The following is an 18,669-nucleotide window of genomic DNA, read 5'->3' as shown; positions in this document are numbered from 1 at the left end:
TTCAAAGTTCCCGCGTCGTATCTTTGTTTTGTATCCACAAAACAAGATACGACGGAATGAGGGATCGATCCGACAGGCATACGTCTTAGTACGCCGTCGGATCGTAGGTGCATTTTTCCGCCAACCGCTAGGTGGCATTTACGTCGAATTCTGCGTCGAGTATGCAAATTAGCTAGATACGGCGAACCACGAACGTCCGTCCGGTGCATTTTTTTACGTCGTTTGCGTTCGGCTTTTTCCGGCGTATAGTTACCCCTGCTATATGAGGCGTATCCTATGTTAAGTATGGCTGTCGTTCCCGCGTCGAATTTTGAATTTTTTACGTCGTTTGCATAAGTCGTTCGCGAATAGGGATTTGTGTAGAATGACGTCACCGTCGTAAACATTGGCTTGTTCCGGTTTAATTTCGAGCATGCGCACTGGGATACCCCCACGGACGGCGCATGCGCAGTTGAAAAAAAACGTCATTTACGTCGGGTCAAGACGTAGTTACATAAAACACGCCCCCATCACATCCATTTGAATTGCGCGCCCTTACGCCGCCAAAGATACACTACGCCGCCGTAACTTACGGCGCGCATTCTTTGAGGATACCAAAAAAAAGTAAGTTACGGCGGCGTAGTGTATCTTAGATACGCTACGCCCGACGCAAATATGCGCCGATGTACGTGGATCTGCCCCACAGTAATCACACCTCCTTGATTAGTGACCACAGAGAGAAAGCTCCCATTACTTTTTTCACCAGGAAACAGACAGCCAGGAAGTGTTCAGAACAGAGAAGGATTACAGCAAAAACGAACAACGAGGCCATGAAACCAGGACTGCAGTAAGGTAAAGGAAGCTATTTAGCTTAAAAAAAAAAATTCCTTTAGTGTCCCTTTAAGAGCAGTAGAGGGAAGAATATATGAAATATATGAAATCTGTCTCAATGCTCCTGTTTAGCATTGTTTTCTGATGGACAGATTTGAAAACTGTCCCTCAAGGCCCTTTAAGAACATGCATCAAACAGGTGTTACCTGTACGTATGCCCTAAAGGTAATGCTATATCATTATGTCTATTTTCAATACAGGTGTATACAGGTTAGAGCAGGCATATATAAGGCTGTACCTTAGCTGGAGGGCTTTTAATGTGGGAATTCAACTGATCTTCTTCTTTACTGCTTACGGAGTCAGTCTACAAAAATACAAGATTCCAAAAAGTAAACGACTTCAAATAATATCAAACAATTTCCTAATTTCTATATATACAAAATTTTGCACTTTTCCTAAAAAAAAGATGACTCAAATAAAGAGGTGTATCACTCTGAATGTATATGGGTTAAAAAAGATCCCAACACAAGCACCTTATCGTATGAGGCAGGTTTTCAAAAAGTCTAGCAAAACAAACTGACTTCAAATAATGCTTCTTAAACACAAACACACGGCAAGCTTTACTAGCCTGTAATGGAGGTGTAGGGACCCTACCCTAAAGCCCAACTCTGCACACATAAAATAATCCTTGCAGTGGGCCCCTATGAACAGCAATGGTTAGATGCTCATTAAGTCTAGAGGTTTGAAGAAGAGGCCGTATTACTTATCTGACTCCCTGCTCATCTCCTTTCTCTTAAGCTCCCTTTTGTGGATGGGGCCTTTGCATCGTCACATACAGTGTAGGGCTATTAACCCTATATTGTACGTGGTGGATGCCAGAATTCTTGCAGAGTAGGGAGCTCTGGACTGGCTGCACAGATCAAGGGAGCCTGCTGGAGTGGGGAGTAAGATAAGTTATACACAATGTTCTGCAACCCCCTAGACTTAACAAGCTTTTAACCCTTGCCACGTGTGTGTGGGGCCACCCAACTGCAAGGGTGTTTTTTTTTTTTTTTGTGCCTGCTTTTTAAGCTTGAGTGGCCATTTCCAAAATGTTATGTTTTTAGCTAGGCTGTAGCAAAGCAAAGCTTTGTTTATGTTATCAGTATTCATTGGTTTTGCCTTAGCCCTTCCTAAACAGCACACTTACCCTGGGGTATAAGCATTGGTGGCGCTGGATTTGGGCTCCTCTTTCTAGTATATGACCCCTCTAGAAGGGGGACATTGGTGTGGTGGGCCCTAGGGTGCTCATCTCCTCTGTTTCTTGGGGGACTCTCTCCTATGTTGACTTGCTGTTACCCCCTGTGTACACATCAGCACACTTCTCCTGATTGATAGCACAGGTGGGGTGTTGGCGGTACCTGAACTTGTTATGAGGATTTTTTCTACTTAATCAACTAATTTTGCATTTTTTTTTCTGTTGTTATATAATTACTTTGCTGGACAGTACTTTATACAGTCTTTTTATGCACTACTATTGGACTATTCACACATAACTATATTTTTCTTATATGCATTTTTCCACTTTTAATTTTTTTTACGTGGCTAACTGCCTGGTCAATTGCTTATTGTAATCAACTTGTGTTCATACACTTTTTTCTTCTTTGGCTTCTGATCATTGGGGGCGAGCAAAAGTGTCAGGACGCCCACTAACACACAGCTCCTTTCTCTATCTGCAAAGTAGAGAGTGTCCTGACACTCCTGCTCGCCCCCCTCGACAGGCTTTCTCCATACCAGGGAGAAAGCCTTGCATTACTGTGGTGAGTTACAGACAGAAGAACAGGAAGTGAGGATTTCTCAGAGGAAATAAGGACATTTAAAAGCAAATGGGAAGGATGAGGTAAGTGAAGGAGGACTGCACTAAGGTAAAGGAAGCTATTTAGGGATTTTTTTTTTTTACCTTTACAACCCCTTTAAGAACACAGTGTATATTCTTTACAGAGGTTTCAAATAGACCATAAAACTATTAGTTCACCTCTGAAGACATAACCTTGGTCTTCGGTGGCCGTTTACCCTGCATTTTTGGTCTGTCTGCTGTGGGATGTGCCAGTTTCATTGATGACACTTTAAGTCCATCTAGCGTAGAGGTATCTACAGGGTATGGAAAAAAAAAACATCAGAAGAACAGTCTGCCTAAGTTAGAACTAGCTACTTAGTTGGTATTAGTTGGTTAATATCAGTGTATTACACTGATATTAACCAATGACCCATGTTAAAGTCGGGTGGCTTTTGCTCAGGACTATCTTGATGGCCATTCTGACCAGCATGGATTTAAATATTTAAACAGTCATTCTCTTGTCTAAGAGGGTTCTTGAAACATGGAGCTTGGTAATGGAGCAATAGGTACAGCAGCATCACAGGTGGTAAAGGAGTTAAAGTGTTACTAAACACACAAGAGTAAAATCAATCTGTATATGCAGTAAAGCATGCTTGTTATACTCACTGTTCAACCTTATGGGGTTAATTCTCTGCATTGTGTAAAAAGGCTGTTTGATCCTGTCTCCTCTGAATCTATCCCTCTTCCAGAGTCCCCAATATATCTCCTGATACAGTACAGAGGCTTGGGGATAAGCTGCACAGCAGAGTTTGGTGTGTATTGCCAGATTGTTTTTTCTAAGGCTAGTGCATGTGATCAGCACAGGGCCAATCAGCCCTGTCTGCACAGAGGGTCAGAGGTCCTGCAGCCTCACAGGACAGTCAGAGTAGAATTAAAACTTCTCCTACAAGCTTTAACCAGACACTGATAGAAGTCACAAGACTGTTCTAACCGCTGATGAGAAAAGGTATTTAGCAGTTTATATTTACTAAAACTATTGTATCTCCATGTTCTGTGTACTGTGGGAGACCAGATATAGTGAATGCAGGTTCTGGGTTTAGTAACACTTTAATGTATAGGTCATATACAGTGGGAAGATGGAGATGAATGGGGTCAATGTTCAGATGTGCAGAATAAGGGAGATGAGGGGTTAATATACAGGTCATACAGAATAGAGATAAGATGTACAGGGGAGAAAAGGAAGGTTAAAGGGTACAAAAGAAGTATCCCAAAATCCACTCCCATCCAGAATTGCCTGTTTGTGCTCTAGAACTAATAAATGATAATTAATTTGTTAGTTCCTCCATCCTCCGTTGTAAGTGTTAGGCTGGCCATACATTAGACAATTTTCTTATTCAATTTCCTTTAGATTTACTTTCCACTATGTAGTGCAAGGGCCTGCTTGATTGCAACAAATTGAAAGTGTTTAGGTTAACCATATTATATGGTTTTGGTAAATCTAAAGGAAAGTTGTATAAGGAAATTTTAAAATAAATGGCCAGCCTAAGAGGTGGGCTCTCAGATGTACACAGTAGTAATGTTTACATTTACAGTAGGTGTTTGTGATATTGTGCTTTTAGCACGACAGCGTCGCGCTGATACTCGGCGACATGGTGCCGAGATCTCGCCGACATCTTGCACTCACTGGAATAGTGACAGCACATCCCAGCAAGCGCGTCATAGAAGCGACGGGAGATCCGACTTGGATTCCCGCCAATTCTACACGTGTGCGGCGTTTGTTATGAATCCTGAAGGGGAAGTCCCCGCCGGATTTTAAATAAAAATCCGGCATGGGTCCCCCCTCAGGAGCATACCGGGCCCTTAGGTCTGTTATGGGTTGTAAGGAGAGCCCCCCTACGCCGAAAAAACGGCGTAGGGGGTCCCCCTACAATCCATACCAGACCCGTATCCAAAGCACGCTACCCGGCCAGCCAGGAAGGGAGTGGGGACGAGCGAGCGCCCCCCCCCCTCCTGAGCCGTACCAGGCTGCATGCCCTCAACATGGGGGGGTTGGGTGCTCTGGGGCAGGGGGGCGCACTGTGGCCCCCCCACCTCAGAGCACCCTGTCCCCATGTTGATGAGGACAGGGCCCCTTCCCGACAACCCTGGCCGTTGGTTGTCGGGGTATGCAGGCGGGAGGCTTATCGGAATCTGGGAGCCCCCTTTAATAAGGGGGCCCCCAGATACCGGCCCCCCACCCTAAGTGAATGAGTATGGGGTACATCGTACCCCTACCCATTCACCTGCAAGAAAAGTGGTAAAAACACAAATAAACCACACAGTGTATTAAAATATTTTATTTTTCTGCTCCGGAGGCCCCCCCTGTCTTCTTTATTAGCTCTTTTACCAGGGGGAGCTTCTTCTTTGACGTCTTCGGGTGGGTGGGGGCCGCCGTCTGGTTCTCTTCCACCGCCGGGGGGGGTGGCTTTTAAAAAAGCCCCCACCCCCCCGGCGGGTTTCCTCCGGCGTCTTCGGCGGGGCTCTTCTTCTTCCGCTATCCCGACGGGTCTTCTCCGCTATCCGGGGGGTCTCGCCGCTGTTGACTCGTCGCACCCCGGTTCTTCGTCTCGCAGTCCGGTCCCTTCTTCCGTGCTGTACGTCTTCTTCCGTGCTGTGAGTTCTTCTTCGGACTGCGAGACGAAGAACCGGGGTGCGACGAGTCAACAGCGGCGAGACCCCCCGGATAGCGGAGAAGACCCGTCGGGATAGCGGAAGAAGAAGAGCCCCGCTGAAGACGCCGGAGGAAACCCGCCGGGGGGGTGGGGGCTTTTTTAAAAGCCACCCCCCCCCGGCGGTGGAAGAGAACCAGACGGCGGCCCCCACCCACCCGAAGACGTCAAAGAAGAAGCTCCCCCTGGTAAAAGAGCTAATAAAGAAGACAGGGGGGGCCTCCGGAGCAGAAAAATAAAATATTTTAATACACTGTGTGGTTTATTTGTGTTTTTACCACTTTTCTTGCAGGTGAATGGGTAGGGGTACGATGTACCCCATACTCATTCACTTAGGGTGGGGGGCCGGTATCTGGGGGCCCCCTTATTAAAGGGGGCTCCCAGATTCCGATAAGCCTCCCGCCCGCATACCCCGACAACCAACGGCCAGGGTTGTCGGGAAGGGGCCCTGTCCTCATCAACATGGGGACAGGGTGCTCTGAGGTGGGGGGGCCGCAGTGCGCCCCCCTGCCCCAGAGCACCCAACCCCCCCATGTTGAGGGCATGCAGCCTGGTACGGCTCAGGAGGGGGGGGGGCGCTCGCTCGTCCCCACTCCCTTCCTGGCTGGCCGGGTAGCGTGCTTTGGATACGGGTCTGGTATGGATTGTAGGGGGACCCCCTACGCCGTTTTTTTCGGCGTAGGGGGGCTCTCCTTACAACCCATAACAGACCTAAGGGCCCGGTATGCTCCTGAGGGGGGACCCATGCCGGATTTTTATTTAAAATCCGGCGGGGACTTCCCCCTCAGGATTCATAACAAACGCCGCACACGTGTAGAATTGGCGGGAATCCAAGTCGGATCTCCCGTCGCTTCTATGACGGCTCTGTCTCCATCGCGGCAAGCCAGCTCGGCGCTGGCTCCCGCGATGGGGCTCGTAGGTGCTCAATCTCGCCGAGAAAGAGAGCGAGATTGACACAAAATCGGGTTCACCTACTGTATGATAACTATGATTGGCCATCACAGCAATCACACTGTACAGGGTTGCTCAGATTGAGTCTGCACACCATCATGGCCCAGATTCAGGTAGATCCGCGCAATATTTGCGTGGGCAAAGGGCAACGATTTTTGCTCTGCGCCCACGCAAATATTTTGATATGCCCGCGATTCACGGAGCAGTAGCTCCGTAAATTGCGCGGGCGATATGCTAAATAGCCGGGCGTAAGGCTGCCTAATGTAAATGATCCCGCCGGGGGCGGGAATCATTTAAGTTAGGCGCGCTCCCGCGCCGAGTGAACAGCGCATGCTCCGTCGGGAAACTTTCCCGACGTGCATTGCGGCAAATGACGTCGCAAGGACGTCATTTGCTTCTAAGTGAACGTGAATGGCGTCCAGCGCCATTCACGAATCACTTACGTAAACGACGTGAAATTTAAATTTCACGAGCGGGAAGGGCGGCTATACTTTAGCATTGGCTGCCCCTGCTACAGCAGGAGCAACCTTGCGCTAAAGTCGCCGTACGGAAACTCCGTACCTTGCGTGCGCAGGGCCCGCGCAACTTTTGTGAATCGGTGGTAGTATGCTATTTGCATACTATACGCCGATCACAATGGCCGCGCCCCCTAGCGGACAACGCAAGAATGCAGCCTGAGATATGAAGGCATAAGGAGGCTTATGCCTGTCATATCCTAGGCTGCAGTCCGCGTAGCGATGTTCCTGAATCAGGGGCATTCGCTACGCGGGAGCAAAACAGCTATTGCGCCGCGCAACCTATGGTTGCGCGGGCGCAATAGCTTCTTGAATCTGGGCCCATGTCTGTAAATGGAATGTCCAATGACAGCTCAATTCACAGCCATTATTGGGTACACTGGCCGCCTGAGGGCTATTTCTGGAGTACCATTTATAAACATCACTCCAGAAACAGACAGGGACCTCCCAGCATTTTTTTTTTTTTTTTTTTTATAATACGGCAGTAGGGAGGTGGTTAACCAGCATGCTTCCACATGCTTCCAGATCAATACCAACATGCTTCTTAACTTTCAACAATATATATTTATATACATACAAGATTCTCCATAAATGCATATGTTATCTTTCAGTCCCAAGCTTATCATATTTTTTTTTTGTTTAAACCTCCTTTATTTATACCCGGTGATCTAGCTAGTAAGTCTGTTATTTTTGAGCGAAAAAAAAACTGTCCTGCAGATGTAGCAGTTTGAAGGTTGAGGCAAACCCTTTACAACCACTTTTTGCTACAGGTAAGCCTATAATAAGGCTTACCTGTAGCTACCCTGGATATCTCCCAAACCTGCGTATGTGCCATTGCTTCGGTGAGTGTGCCGTTACCGGCGGCTCCTGCATGAAGTCATTGCGGCTCCAGGCCAATCACAGCGCCGGAGCCAGCGATACCTGGAAGTAACCCCGGGAGCAATGTCGCCGGCCAGAGGGGGGTACGAGGACCGCAGCGGGGGCTTCGAAGTAAGGTAAGTAATTCATAATGAGCTAGTGTGCTATGCATACTAGTTCATTATGGCTTTGTCTTGCAGGTTTTTTTTTTCTAGGGTTTACAACCACTTAAAAAATGCAGCCATGACATCTAAGGATTGATAATCTGCAATGTATTACAATTTGTTTTTGGGATAATACCTTTTTAATGTGCATTGGACATTTTTACTTACTTGGTTCCTTGCTTTTTTCTTTCTTTTCCTCTGTTAACTTTGTCTGGGATTCTGTAGTGGACCTGTGGAATATTGATAAAGCATTGACAGTAAAGTAAGTTACATTTATCAAAGTGTTATTCAAAAGAATTGTGGGCCTTTCCCCGTATTTGGCAATCAGAATCATACTTCAATTTCTCCTGACACTATCCATTGTGGGCTAAAGGTTATATGTTTCTGTTAGTCTGCAAAACAGGTATTAGGATTCCCATAAAAAGTATGTCTCGAAAATGATCTACATACAGAGACAGTATCTGTTTTGTTAACAAGCTGTGTGTGTTATACGTTGACCAAGGTGGAAGGTTTCTGTTTTTATCATATTAATGGTGGTCATCTGCCTGGGATTCACCTGAACAGTCTGGGTTTTGAATCATGTTTCCAGTTTTCAGTCCACCTGAAACCCAGACACATTATTCAGACAGGAATGTGACTTGGAACAGGGCCTGACAGGAGGGTAAGGGAGCACTATGTGTGCCACATTACTATTCTCTTTGGGGTGTCCAAAGGTGCCTCAAGTCTGTTACAATCCTACAGTGTATATAAAAATAAAAATAAAATTGCTGTGCACCGCTAAAGTGTTTGGTTTTGGCTTGAAGAAAAAGTGGCAACCCTAACTATACATAAATGATGTTTTAGGTAAAAAGAGGATATAATGCAATTCATAGATTATGCATATGCTTCAAGAACTTTTAGAACAAAATCTGTTTAAAGTGGTTGTAAACCTCAGACATGAAATATGAAAAAAGCATATTCCTCTGTAGTGTGTACTTGTCTCATTCCAGAGCACTAAGCTCTGTTCCTATGTGCTGTGTAAAGGAGGAGTGTCCCTTCCCTCCAATCAGGACTCAAAAGCTCCCCTCACTGAGCTCTGCAGAGTGTAACTTCAGTTCCCCGCCCCCTGCTTTTCAGAGCTGAGAGATTCTGTGTAAATTCTACATTTTGAACAGATGTAGAGAAAAGTGGGGGAGGGAAAACGGCTAATTCGGCCCAATTTGGACATTTTCACTTAGGGGTGTACTCACTTTTGTTGCCAGCAGTTTAGAAATTAATGGCTGTGTATTGAGTTATTTTGAGAGTACAGCAAATGTATACTGTTATACAAGCTGTACACTCACTACTTTACATTGTAGCAAGGTGTCATTTCTTCAGTGTTGTCACATGAAAAGATATAATAAAGTATTTACAAAAATGTGAGGGGTGTACTCACTTTTGTGAAATACTGTTTGTCAGACACCGTTAGGATACAGTAATCATAGGGGGATATTGATCAATTCTGTCGCACAGCTAGGTTTTGCTAAACAGGAGCAGTGAGGCAGATTTGAGACGTTTTTAAAAACATCACTTTAAATGACCGTGTGTGGGGGAAAACGCTGTTTTATGTCTTGTGAAAAACGACAAAAAAAATTGAAGCATGCTTCAATTTTATGCGTCGTTTTTCAAAACGTTGTTTTTTACTTCACAGAAATTGACCGTGTAGCAAAAAACGACGTTTAAAACAACGTTTTCACACCCACGCATGCCCAGAAGCTAGTTATGAAGGGAGCTTCAATGGAAAAACGTGGTGAACGTTACCTCGCTTTGCTAGAGCATTGTGAAAAAACGATGGTGTGTAGGCAACTTCGTCTTTGAAAATTTAAGTTTCAAAAACTTCGTTTTTTACTTCACAGAAAATGTCGTTTTTTTCCATCACATAAAGTGATGGTGTGTATGCGGCATTAGGCAGCATCATTTATAAATGCCCTATCAGCTGCTCTAAAATAGCACTGCCACAAAATAAAACTTACCCCTGAACTCTTCCTAATTTGTGCAAAACTGCATCTTACAGTCATAAATATTGTTAAAGTATAATTCGACAAAACTTTAATTTGGTTTAGTATAGAATAGAGAAATGCAAGAAACCCTATCAAGCTAAAAATGTTATGACCTATTTTGAGGCCTTTACTACTTATCCCGGTGACAACATTGTTGCCTGGACAGGAAGTGATGGTAAATCTCTCTGTCAATGGCACAACAGTGGTTTAACACTTCAAAACAATCCAAAAGGTCCATCAGCATTTTTACTCTAAATGTGTATAATGTTGGAGCTGACCCCTCACTTTTAAACCCGGTCAAAGCACACTCACAGGAAGTGAGGTGAAATCTTCTCAACAGTTCCACCGAACCTGATGTAGGTTACTTTATCCAAAACAAGCAAAAAATAAAAGTTTTGGGTGGAATTGTACTCATTACTACTGCTGACATATAAAGCCCATCTTACTTGCTGGCATGACTGGCATTAGGTTTGCTCTTGACTGGCACTGGCGGAGGAGGTGCTGGCTTCCTTGCAGGTTGATGGGTCACTTTACTGGTTGGCTCTGCTTTGGTCTCTTTTGGCTCTAAAAGAGATGGACATTACATTATCAACACAGCAGAATTTCTCCATATGAAAATTTCAGGAGATTATACTGTTTAGAACAGGACAATTTTTTTATTCAAAAGTGCTATTTAACAAATATTTAACCCAATGAACGTTATGTCACCTTTTAGGATCATGGTCATTCTTTTATAATTTACAGTTTCATCAAAACCAGATAGTTTTGAAACCATATAGCTCTTGCTATACTTCAGGTGGTGCGACTATTAGAGTTGCAGCTCTCATACACTGAACCCATACTGTTGTTTATCAACCCCCCTCCTCTCCCTTTATCCATTCACAGAAAGCATTGCATCCTATGAACCAAATACAACGCGTTATGTGAACAGACAAGGGGAGAGGACATTAGATCTTCTGTGTATGAGAGCAGCAGCCCTCGTGGTTGCAGAGCTGACACTATAATGAAAGCTATACTACCTGACATCATTGAACCTGTAAGGGCTCATGCACACAAACCTAAATGCAGGGGTATGAGTGTGTTGGTTAAAATACACCTGTTTTTACAGTGTCAGGGAGTCCCAGCTGCTGTGTATTTCTGCACATATTACTGTAATACAAAATACACAGCGCTCCTGTAATCTCATGTTAACACATGTGCTCACTATTACACATGCATGGAAATATTTCCCCTACCGTGAGTATGGAGTGTCATGGAAAATACTGCAACGCGCGTGTAATCGTAAGCACCTATTTATTGCGTATTTTGTAAAACAGTAGTAAGGACAGAAAATCAAACCCAGCTGAGGCTCCAAGGTGCATAAAATACAGCCGAATTTTATGCTGTGCGGCCATACGCCTGCATTTGCGTTCGTGAGCATGAGCCCTTATAAACAAACAAAGGGTTAAAACATAGCAACAAGGTCTAATCTATGCAAATGTATATATCCTCAATCATAGCCAAATTCTCTGCTAATCAACATTTTTTTGATAAATTGTATAAAATGATGTGCCAAATATTGAATCAATCCAAGTCCGACTGAAGTTTTAAAATAAAAGTGCAGTAACCAATAGCAACCAAATCCAAAGAACCTCCTAAATAAAAGCAATTGTAGCCTTATATCTGGATGGTATGGGCTGTTTTTTTATTCATCCACAATACTTTTTACAGTGTCTTTTCGGATGTAACAAAATGTGAGCACAAAAGGTAAGGACAAAAAAGATATACCGTATATAATCGAGTATAAGCCGACCCGAATATAAGCCGAGGCACCTAATTTTACCACATAAAAATGGGAAAACTTATTGACTCGGCTATAAGTCTAGGGTGTCCATCTGCATGCCTCACTTTGCCTCACTGTGTCCATGCGCATGCCTCACTGTGTCCATGCCTCACTGTGTCCATGCCTCACTGTGCCCATGCCTCACTGTGCCCATGCCTCACTGTGCCCATGCCTCACTGTGCCCATGCCTCACTATGCCCATGCCTCACTGTGTCGATGACTAGACTGACGTTTAACATGGGAGTCTATGGAAAGGGTACCCGGCTTTGAAAAATCAGTACTTCCCAGCCGTAGGGCCCCCCAGACAACAAACTTTGCACATTTTTAGAGGAGAAATGGTCCGGGTTCCGGGTCCAGGGGACCTACGACCGGCCGGTACCGGGTCCCCAAAATCACCGGAGAAATGACCGTTTAACTTGGGAGTCTATGGAAGGGGTGCCCGGCTTTGAAAAATCGGTGCTCCCAGGCCGGTGGTCCCCCGGACAACAAACTTTGCACACTTGTAGAGTGGGGCTACATGCGTGCCAAGTTTGGGGTCCAGGGGACCTACGGCCGGCCGGTCCGGGAGATCAGGTGCAAAAAGGTGACTCGAGCATAAGCCGAGGGGGCATTTTCAGCACAAAAAAATGTAATTGAAAAATTCATGTAGTTTTGGTTTGACTTTATTGTTGTCAGCATTGACATTTTTGTATCTCTCAAATTCTCAAAAAAAAATGCAATTACGCAAAAATGCAATTTTGTACTAAAGCAAGGTCGGCCACAAGAAAAATATTTGGTAGCCATTGTTATCCTCCTATTGAAAATGCTAACTGGCAGCCAGACAACTAGTATTTTCAGTAGAATATCAGTAATGGCAGCCTTCGTGTTTCTCTCAAGTTACCTTGAACTACTGCTCATCTCACCGATTATCTGTGCATATTTCACAAAACACGTCAATGACTCAACTCATAACTGTTGTGTACGTGAGCAATCACCTAGAGTCACTCTCTACCATGCTGACTTCCTGTTAGTAATTTCTTCGAAACCTCAGATAATAACTGCAGTTCTTTTCATCACATCATGTATTTGGTTTGCCCTTCATGAAGATGTTATGTCATTTTTTTGTAAATGGGGTCCCTAATCACTGATCAGAAAATAATATATAAAAGTTATGTCCTATTTGCGTGGGGCTATAATGTTTTTCTTTTTTGCAAACAGGACTGCTTTAAATCAGCTGTCACAACTTCTCTCAAAATGCATGTGCCATGATAAAAATATGGCGCTTCCATCGTTGACCTTCAACTAGTTTGCCTGGTTGCCACACTGACTTTCTTGCTTCAATACTTTCCAAATCACGCACTCAGGAAAAGAATACAGATCAAAAAAAGTCAAAACTTCTGTATGCTTGTTCCTAACCAGCATTTACTGAAGCCCAAGGACAAGGAGAATCATGATAGGCATTCTGAAGATTTAACAAAGGTTTATAAAACATTATACAAAATGTGAGGACAAAAAAGATATACAAAAATCCAGGCTGTGCTGTAGACTGAATATCATCAGACGGGGCTTGCCAAGAACGGGTAAGGTTATATAATTACATATAATACATGTTCAGAATCATTATACTTTGTAAAACAGCAACTAAAATGGACTCTATAGTAGTGCAATATAGATACCCTAGACCAGAGTTCCCTGAACTTAAAGCAGACCTTTAGTCATTTTTTCATCTTTCCATCTATTAAATCTTTTGCTCTTGTTTGAATAGTAAAACATTTTTTTTTTCTGCCAGTAAATACCTTATACTGCGGAAAATACAAATAAAATAAACCATAATAAAGGAGAAATGTATCTACCGTATTTGCTGGCATATAAGACGACTGGGCGTATAAGAAGCCCCCCTAATTTTCCAGCTAAAATTATGGTTTTGGGATATACTCGTCATATAAGACGACTCCCTTCCTACTAGTCTGTCTGGAAGCTGAGGGGTAGCCGTAACAACCGCTGACAGGAAAAAACGCTGACAGGAACCGGCTTTATTCAGCTTTTTTAAATCTCACTGTGCCCATTACATGCCTCACTGTGCCATTACATGCCTCACTGTGCCATCAACATGCCTCACTGTGCCATCAACATGCCTCACTGTGCCATCAACATGCCTCACTGTGCCATTACATGCCTTACTGTGCCATCAACATGCCTCATTGTGCCGTCAACATGCCTCACTGAGCCATACCTTAGTCCTTTACTGCGGGCGTCCATTATTTAACCTCCCTGGCGGTATGATTCTGTCAGAAAAAACATGCTGAAAGCGGTACCATTATTTGCAAGGAAATTTGGCGTTTTACATTGTAGGCCTGTAATTTTTAGAAATAACTCACTTAAATCTGACCAAACAAGATTCTAATAGGCATCCCGGGTATGACATTTTTTTAAAAACAAAATTATAAATTATAATATAATAAATAATTATAAATAATTATAACAAATAATAATATAATTATAATAAAAATTATTCAATAATGTAATCAAATCAAAATCACTGAAATTTTCTCAGTTGCAGAATTGTTGCTGTCATAATTTTTTTTTTTTGTATGACGAATTTCCCCACAAATCGCTATCGCACAATTCTGCAAGTGATTATAATTTATTATCGCAGTTTTTTAGCTGATCTAAAACTATTTTTGACATAAAGGGACACTTTTGGTTGCTATGGACAATCTACAGTTTGCAGGGAGAAAGAAACGTTTTTATTATATAAAATGACATGCATGACACAGGACAGACCACTAGGGACAAGGGGGGGTGTGTTTTTTTTACATACAGTACTGTAATCTATAAGATTACAGTATACTGTATGTAAGGTGTTTGTTTACTTTTTTGAATTTGGCGCCGTTCTCCGTCCCCGTGCATCGTAACGTCGCAGGGAACGGAGATCGGCGTCACACGGAGGCACTGTGTGAATCGAGCGAGGTCCCGCTCGCTCACACAGCGGGGTGGCATCGCTGGATCCAGGGACAAGGTAAGTAACTTTGCCTGTGGATCTAGCGAGGCAAGCCCGAGTCTGACTCGGGGTTACCGCTCGCAGCAGGAAAATCTAACCCCGAGTCAGACTCGGGAACACCGCCAGGCAGGTTAAAAGCCGTGCCTTCTCCTTGTGCTGTTCCGTAATAGGTGCCTGTGTTCCGCCTATCACGGAGGTCCTCTTGTCCCAAGCCGAGGATGAGAAGACATCCTTGATAGGCGGAACACCAAACAGAGGCTCTGCTGGGAAACCAAGTGTTCCGCCTATCACGGAACACCACAAGGAGGAGGCGTGGCTTTTGAATAATGGATCCCAGAGACAGGTACCTGCGTATAAGACGACCCCCGAGTTTTGAGGCAAGTTTTTAAGCCCAAAAGGTCGTCTTATACGCCGGAAAATACGGTATATACATAGAGGGAGTCAAGAAAATTTTGATTATCTGGAAAGGCTGGGTAGAAGTTTGGATCACGAAACCTAAGATATGCCAATAGGGGAGAGGGATAATATCAGGAGAGGATGGGGGGGGGGGGGGGGAAGTGGGGAGAGCTGCGGTAAAAGAGGAAAAAAAATTGTGTTTTTTTGTTTTGAGGGTGAATGTCATATGTAAGATAATGTATCTGGATAAAATGTATGTGTAAATGTATAATTTGTACTGCTTTGGAAAGAGATAAAAAAAATACTGAATCTAAAAAAAACAAACAAAAAATACCTTATATTGCCCACTTCCTGTTTCTTGTCCAGCCCACTTCCTGTTTCTTATCGGGTAAAAAGCCTAGGCTTATGACATCATGCACAGATCTCTCTCACTGTGATGAGATTTTGCCAGGAAGGGATAATGAGTCATAAGAGGGCCAATGAGAGCTATAGGGCTGCAGAGTTGGAGGCGTGCCTCTGTGTGTCTGCCCACACTCTCCTCTCTTGCTTGGCACTGGACATGAGGAACACTATAGGATTGATTTAATAAAGTCAAATAAATCCTTGTATGGCCGGTGAATGTGTTTTTTGTTCAGGAAAGTCCATTTATTCCAAAAAGCGAATGTTCAAAACGCAAATGCAAACATTTTCTGAAACACTTTCAATCTTGAATCAAATCATTGAGAATGAGAATTTTCATATGAATGTTTGTACAAAAATCTACTAGTGTATGGCAAGCTTGTATGCAATTAAACTTTAATATTCAATTTTACCTAGACTGTAAAAAACACAACTCTTAATATCTGAAATCATAGAAGAAAAAAGAATAATATCTCAGCTCTCACAGGGAACTTCCTTGTAATGCCTCTAATAATTTTTACACTCTAACCACAATCACAAGCAAGTGACCAATTCTAACAAATGATAAAAACTGATTTGTCACTGTTACAAAACGAATGATTGTAATGTAATGATTTTTACATAAAGAGTTACAGTAACCATCAAAGACTACAGAATAGCAGATTTTAGATATCATAACTGCAGCACAGCCTTGTAGAAAACACATGCACAAACCATTAAATAAAACAAATATATACTAAAAATAAATACAATATTTGGCTTCATGCACATGGGCCATTAGCATAACTGTCCCTGATTTCGAGGGACTGTCCCTCATTCAGAAAAAAGTCCTTTCTGTCCCTCTTTCTTCCTCATCTGTCCCTGATTCTTGTCTGATCTATATAGTTGTATATTAAATGCACTACTTATCTATCAAAATTGATTACAGTGCTAAACCTTTTATCCCATTTCTAAATTGCTGCATTTGTAAAAAAAAAATATTAAGGAATAGTAGTGGTAATAAAATGTGCTTGTAGATTTAACCAATCATTTTTTTGTACAATTCTCCTTTAACCCCCCTGGCGGTATTCCCGAGTCTGGCTCGGGGTAAGATTTCATTACCAAAAGTGGTATCCCCGAGCCAAACTCAAGATCGCCTTGCAACATCCACAGGCAAAGTTACTTACCTTGTCCCTGGATCCTGCGATGCCTCACCGTTGTGTGAGCAAGCGGCGTCCTCGCTCGATTCACATAGTGTCCCTGTGTGCCGCCGATCTCCGTTCCCTGCGACGTTACGACGCACAGGGGCGGAGAACGGCACCAAATTCAAAAAAGTGAATAAACACATTACGTGCTGTACTGTATGTAAAAAAAAAACACACCCCCTTTGTCCCTAGTGGTCTGCCCAGTGTCCTACATGTACTTTTGTATAATAAAAACGGTTCTTTCTGCCTGCAAACTGTAGATTGTCCATAGCAACCAAAAAGTGTCCCTTTATGTCAAAACTGGTTTTAGAGCAGCTAGAAAACAGCGATAATAAATTATAATCACTTGCAGAATTAAGCTATAGCGATTTGTGGGGAAATTTATCATAAAAATAAAAGTAATGACAGCGACAATTCTGCAACTGAGCAAATTTCAGTGTTTTTGATTTGATTACATTATTGAATAATTTTTATTATAATTATATTATTATGTGTTATAATTATTTATAGTTATTTATTATATTATCATTTATGATTTTGTTTTTCAAACTTTATCATACCCGAGATGTCGACTAGACTCTTGTTTGGACATATTTAAGTGAGTTATTCCTAAGAATTGCAGGCCTACAATATAAAACGCCAAATTTCCATGCAAAATAATGGTACCGCTTTCAGCACCTAAAATCTGAAATAATCATACCGCCAGGGAGGTTAAGGGGGATGTGTCCTATCCCTACATACTTTTTCTAACAGGTGTCCCTCATTCACATCTTAGAAAGTATATTTCTGGTGCCTGAGATGTCACGGAGCTGTGTTCAGCTGCCCATAGACATGAATGCACAAAGTGGGTCCAGCAGCGATGGCAGCAATTTATCCCTAGCTGTATGAACAGCCACAAATAGCTGCAACCGCCGACAACCTTTCATTGAAGTGTACAGGTTTAGCGACCACAGCTAGCCGCTTACACCTGTCAATCACAGCAGCAGAAATTCCTGCCATTCACATTGTGGCAAAATGCCCACGTTAATATAACCTTAGGATGTGAGCCACGAAGTGATAGTATAAGATTTTTGGACACATAGGGGTCGATTTACTAAAACTGTGGAGTCAAAACTCTGGTGCAGTCCTGCATGGTAGCCAATCAGCTTCTAACTTCAACTTCTTCAATTAACCTTTCATTAGAAAACAAAACCTGGAAGCTGATTGGCTATTATGCACAACTGCACCATATTTTGCCATCTCCAGTTTGAGTAAATGAACACCATTTTGTCTGGTGGTGGAATAAAAATATATCAACTTTAATATTTTTTCACATGAACGGACTTGAGTTATTACATGGTGGATGTGTATATGAATTCTTTGAAAGTCAATATATATATATATATATATATATATATATATATAGCTATATCTATAGATATAACTATATAGATATATATATATATATATATATATACTAGGTACCGATACCACTTTTTTAGGACCGATACTTTTTTTCATGTACTCGCCGATACCGATTACCGATACTTTTTTTTAAATGTGTCCATGGGTCCCCAAATGCAGCCATGTGTCCCCAAATGCACAGCACCTGCAGGGCACTAAAGAGGAAAGCTGCTGGGCCTGCATCCCCTTTAGACGTGATTTCCTATTGGGAGTATTTTACCAAAAATTTGATTTTTGTTGCTCAGTTTGCACCAGCCTTTTCCCCACAATCACATTCATTTGTGCTTCTCCTGGCATAAATCATCAGAGAATTACAATCAATTGGATTAGCACTCAATCCCTTTGTAAAAACCCTCCTGTTGACACATGTGAACATTGATTTAAATGAAAAATAGTCCAATCCAGTATGGAAAGTTGCACAGCGAATGACAGCTTAGTCAGGATCTGGTCTTACAGGGCATGAAGGATTCTGACTGACACTGCATCTGCTTTGAAAATCATTTGCCCCAATGAACCCTGATGGATGAGTTATGGCACATCTACACTGATTTACTGCAAGAAAATAGCTGCTCCCCCCCCCCCCCCGTCTAGTTCATCAGCACTCA

General features: G+C 42.9%; 1 protein-coding gene across 2 annotated transcripts in view; it reads right to left on the bottom strand.

Annotated features, from left to right (window-relative positions):
• The window catches only part of SH3D21 (SH3 domain containing 21), a 174,096-nt gene that overhangs the window by 15,525 nt on the left and 139,902 nt on the right, over positions 1-18,669 (bottom strand). For both annotated transcript variants that reach the window (XM_040337339.1, XM_040337338.1), the window contains exons 12-15: positions 10,287-10,404; positions 7,991-8,052; positions 2,825-2,940; positions 1,109-1,174 (exon numbers count right to left, since the gene is read on the bottom strand). In XM_040337339.1, coding sequence (XP_040193273.1) covers positions 1,109-1,174; positions 2,825-2,940; positions 7,991-8,052; positions 10,287-10,404 — 362 coding nt within the window. The remainder of the gene's footprint in view (positions 1-1,108; positions 1,175-2,824; positions 2,941-7,990; positions 8,053-10,286; positions 10,405-18,669) is intronic.

The sequence above is a fragment of the Rana temporaria genome, chromosome 2 (assembly GCF_905171775.1).
Source record: "Rana temporaria chromosome 2, aRanTem1.1, whole genome shotgun sequence".
NCBI lineage: Eukaryota > Metazoa > Chordata > Amphibia > Anura > Ranidae > Rana > Rana temporaria.
This window is presented reverse-complemented; position numbering and strand designations above follow the sequence as displayed.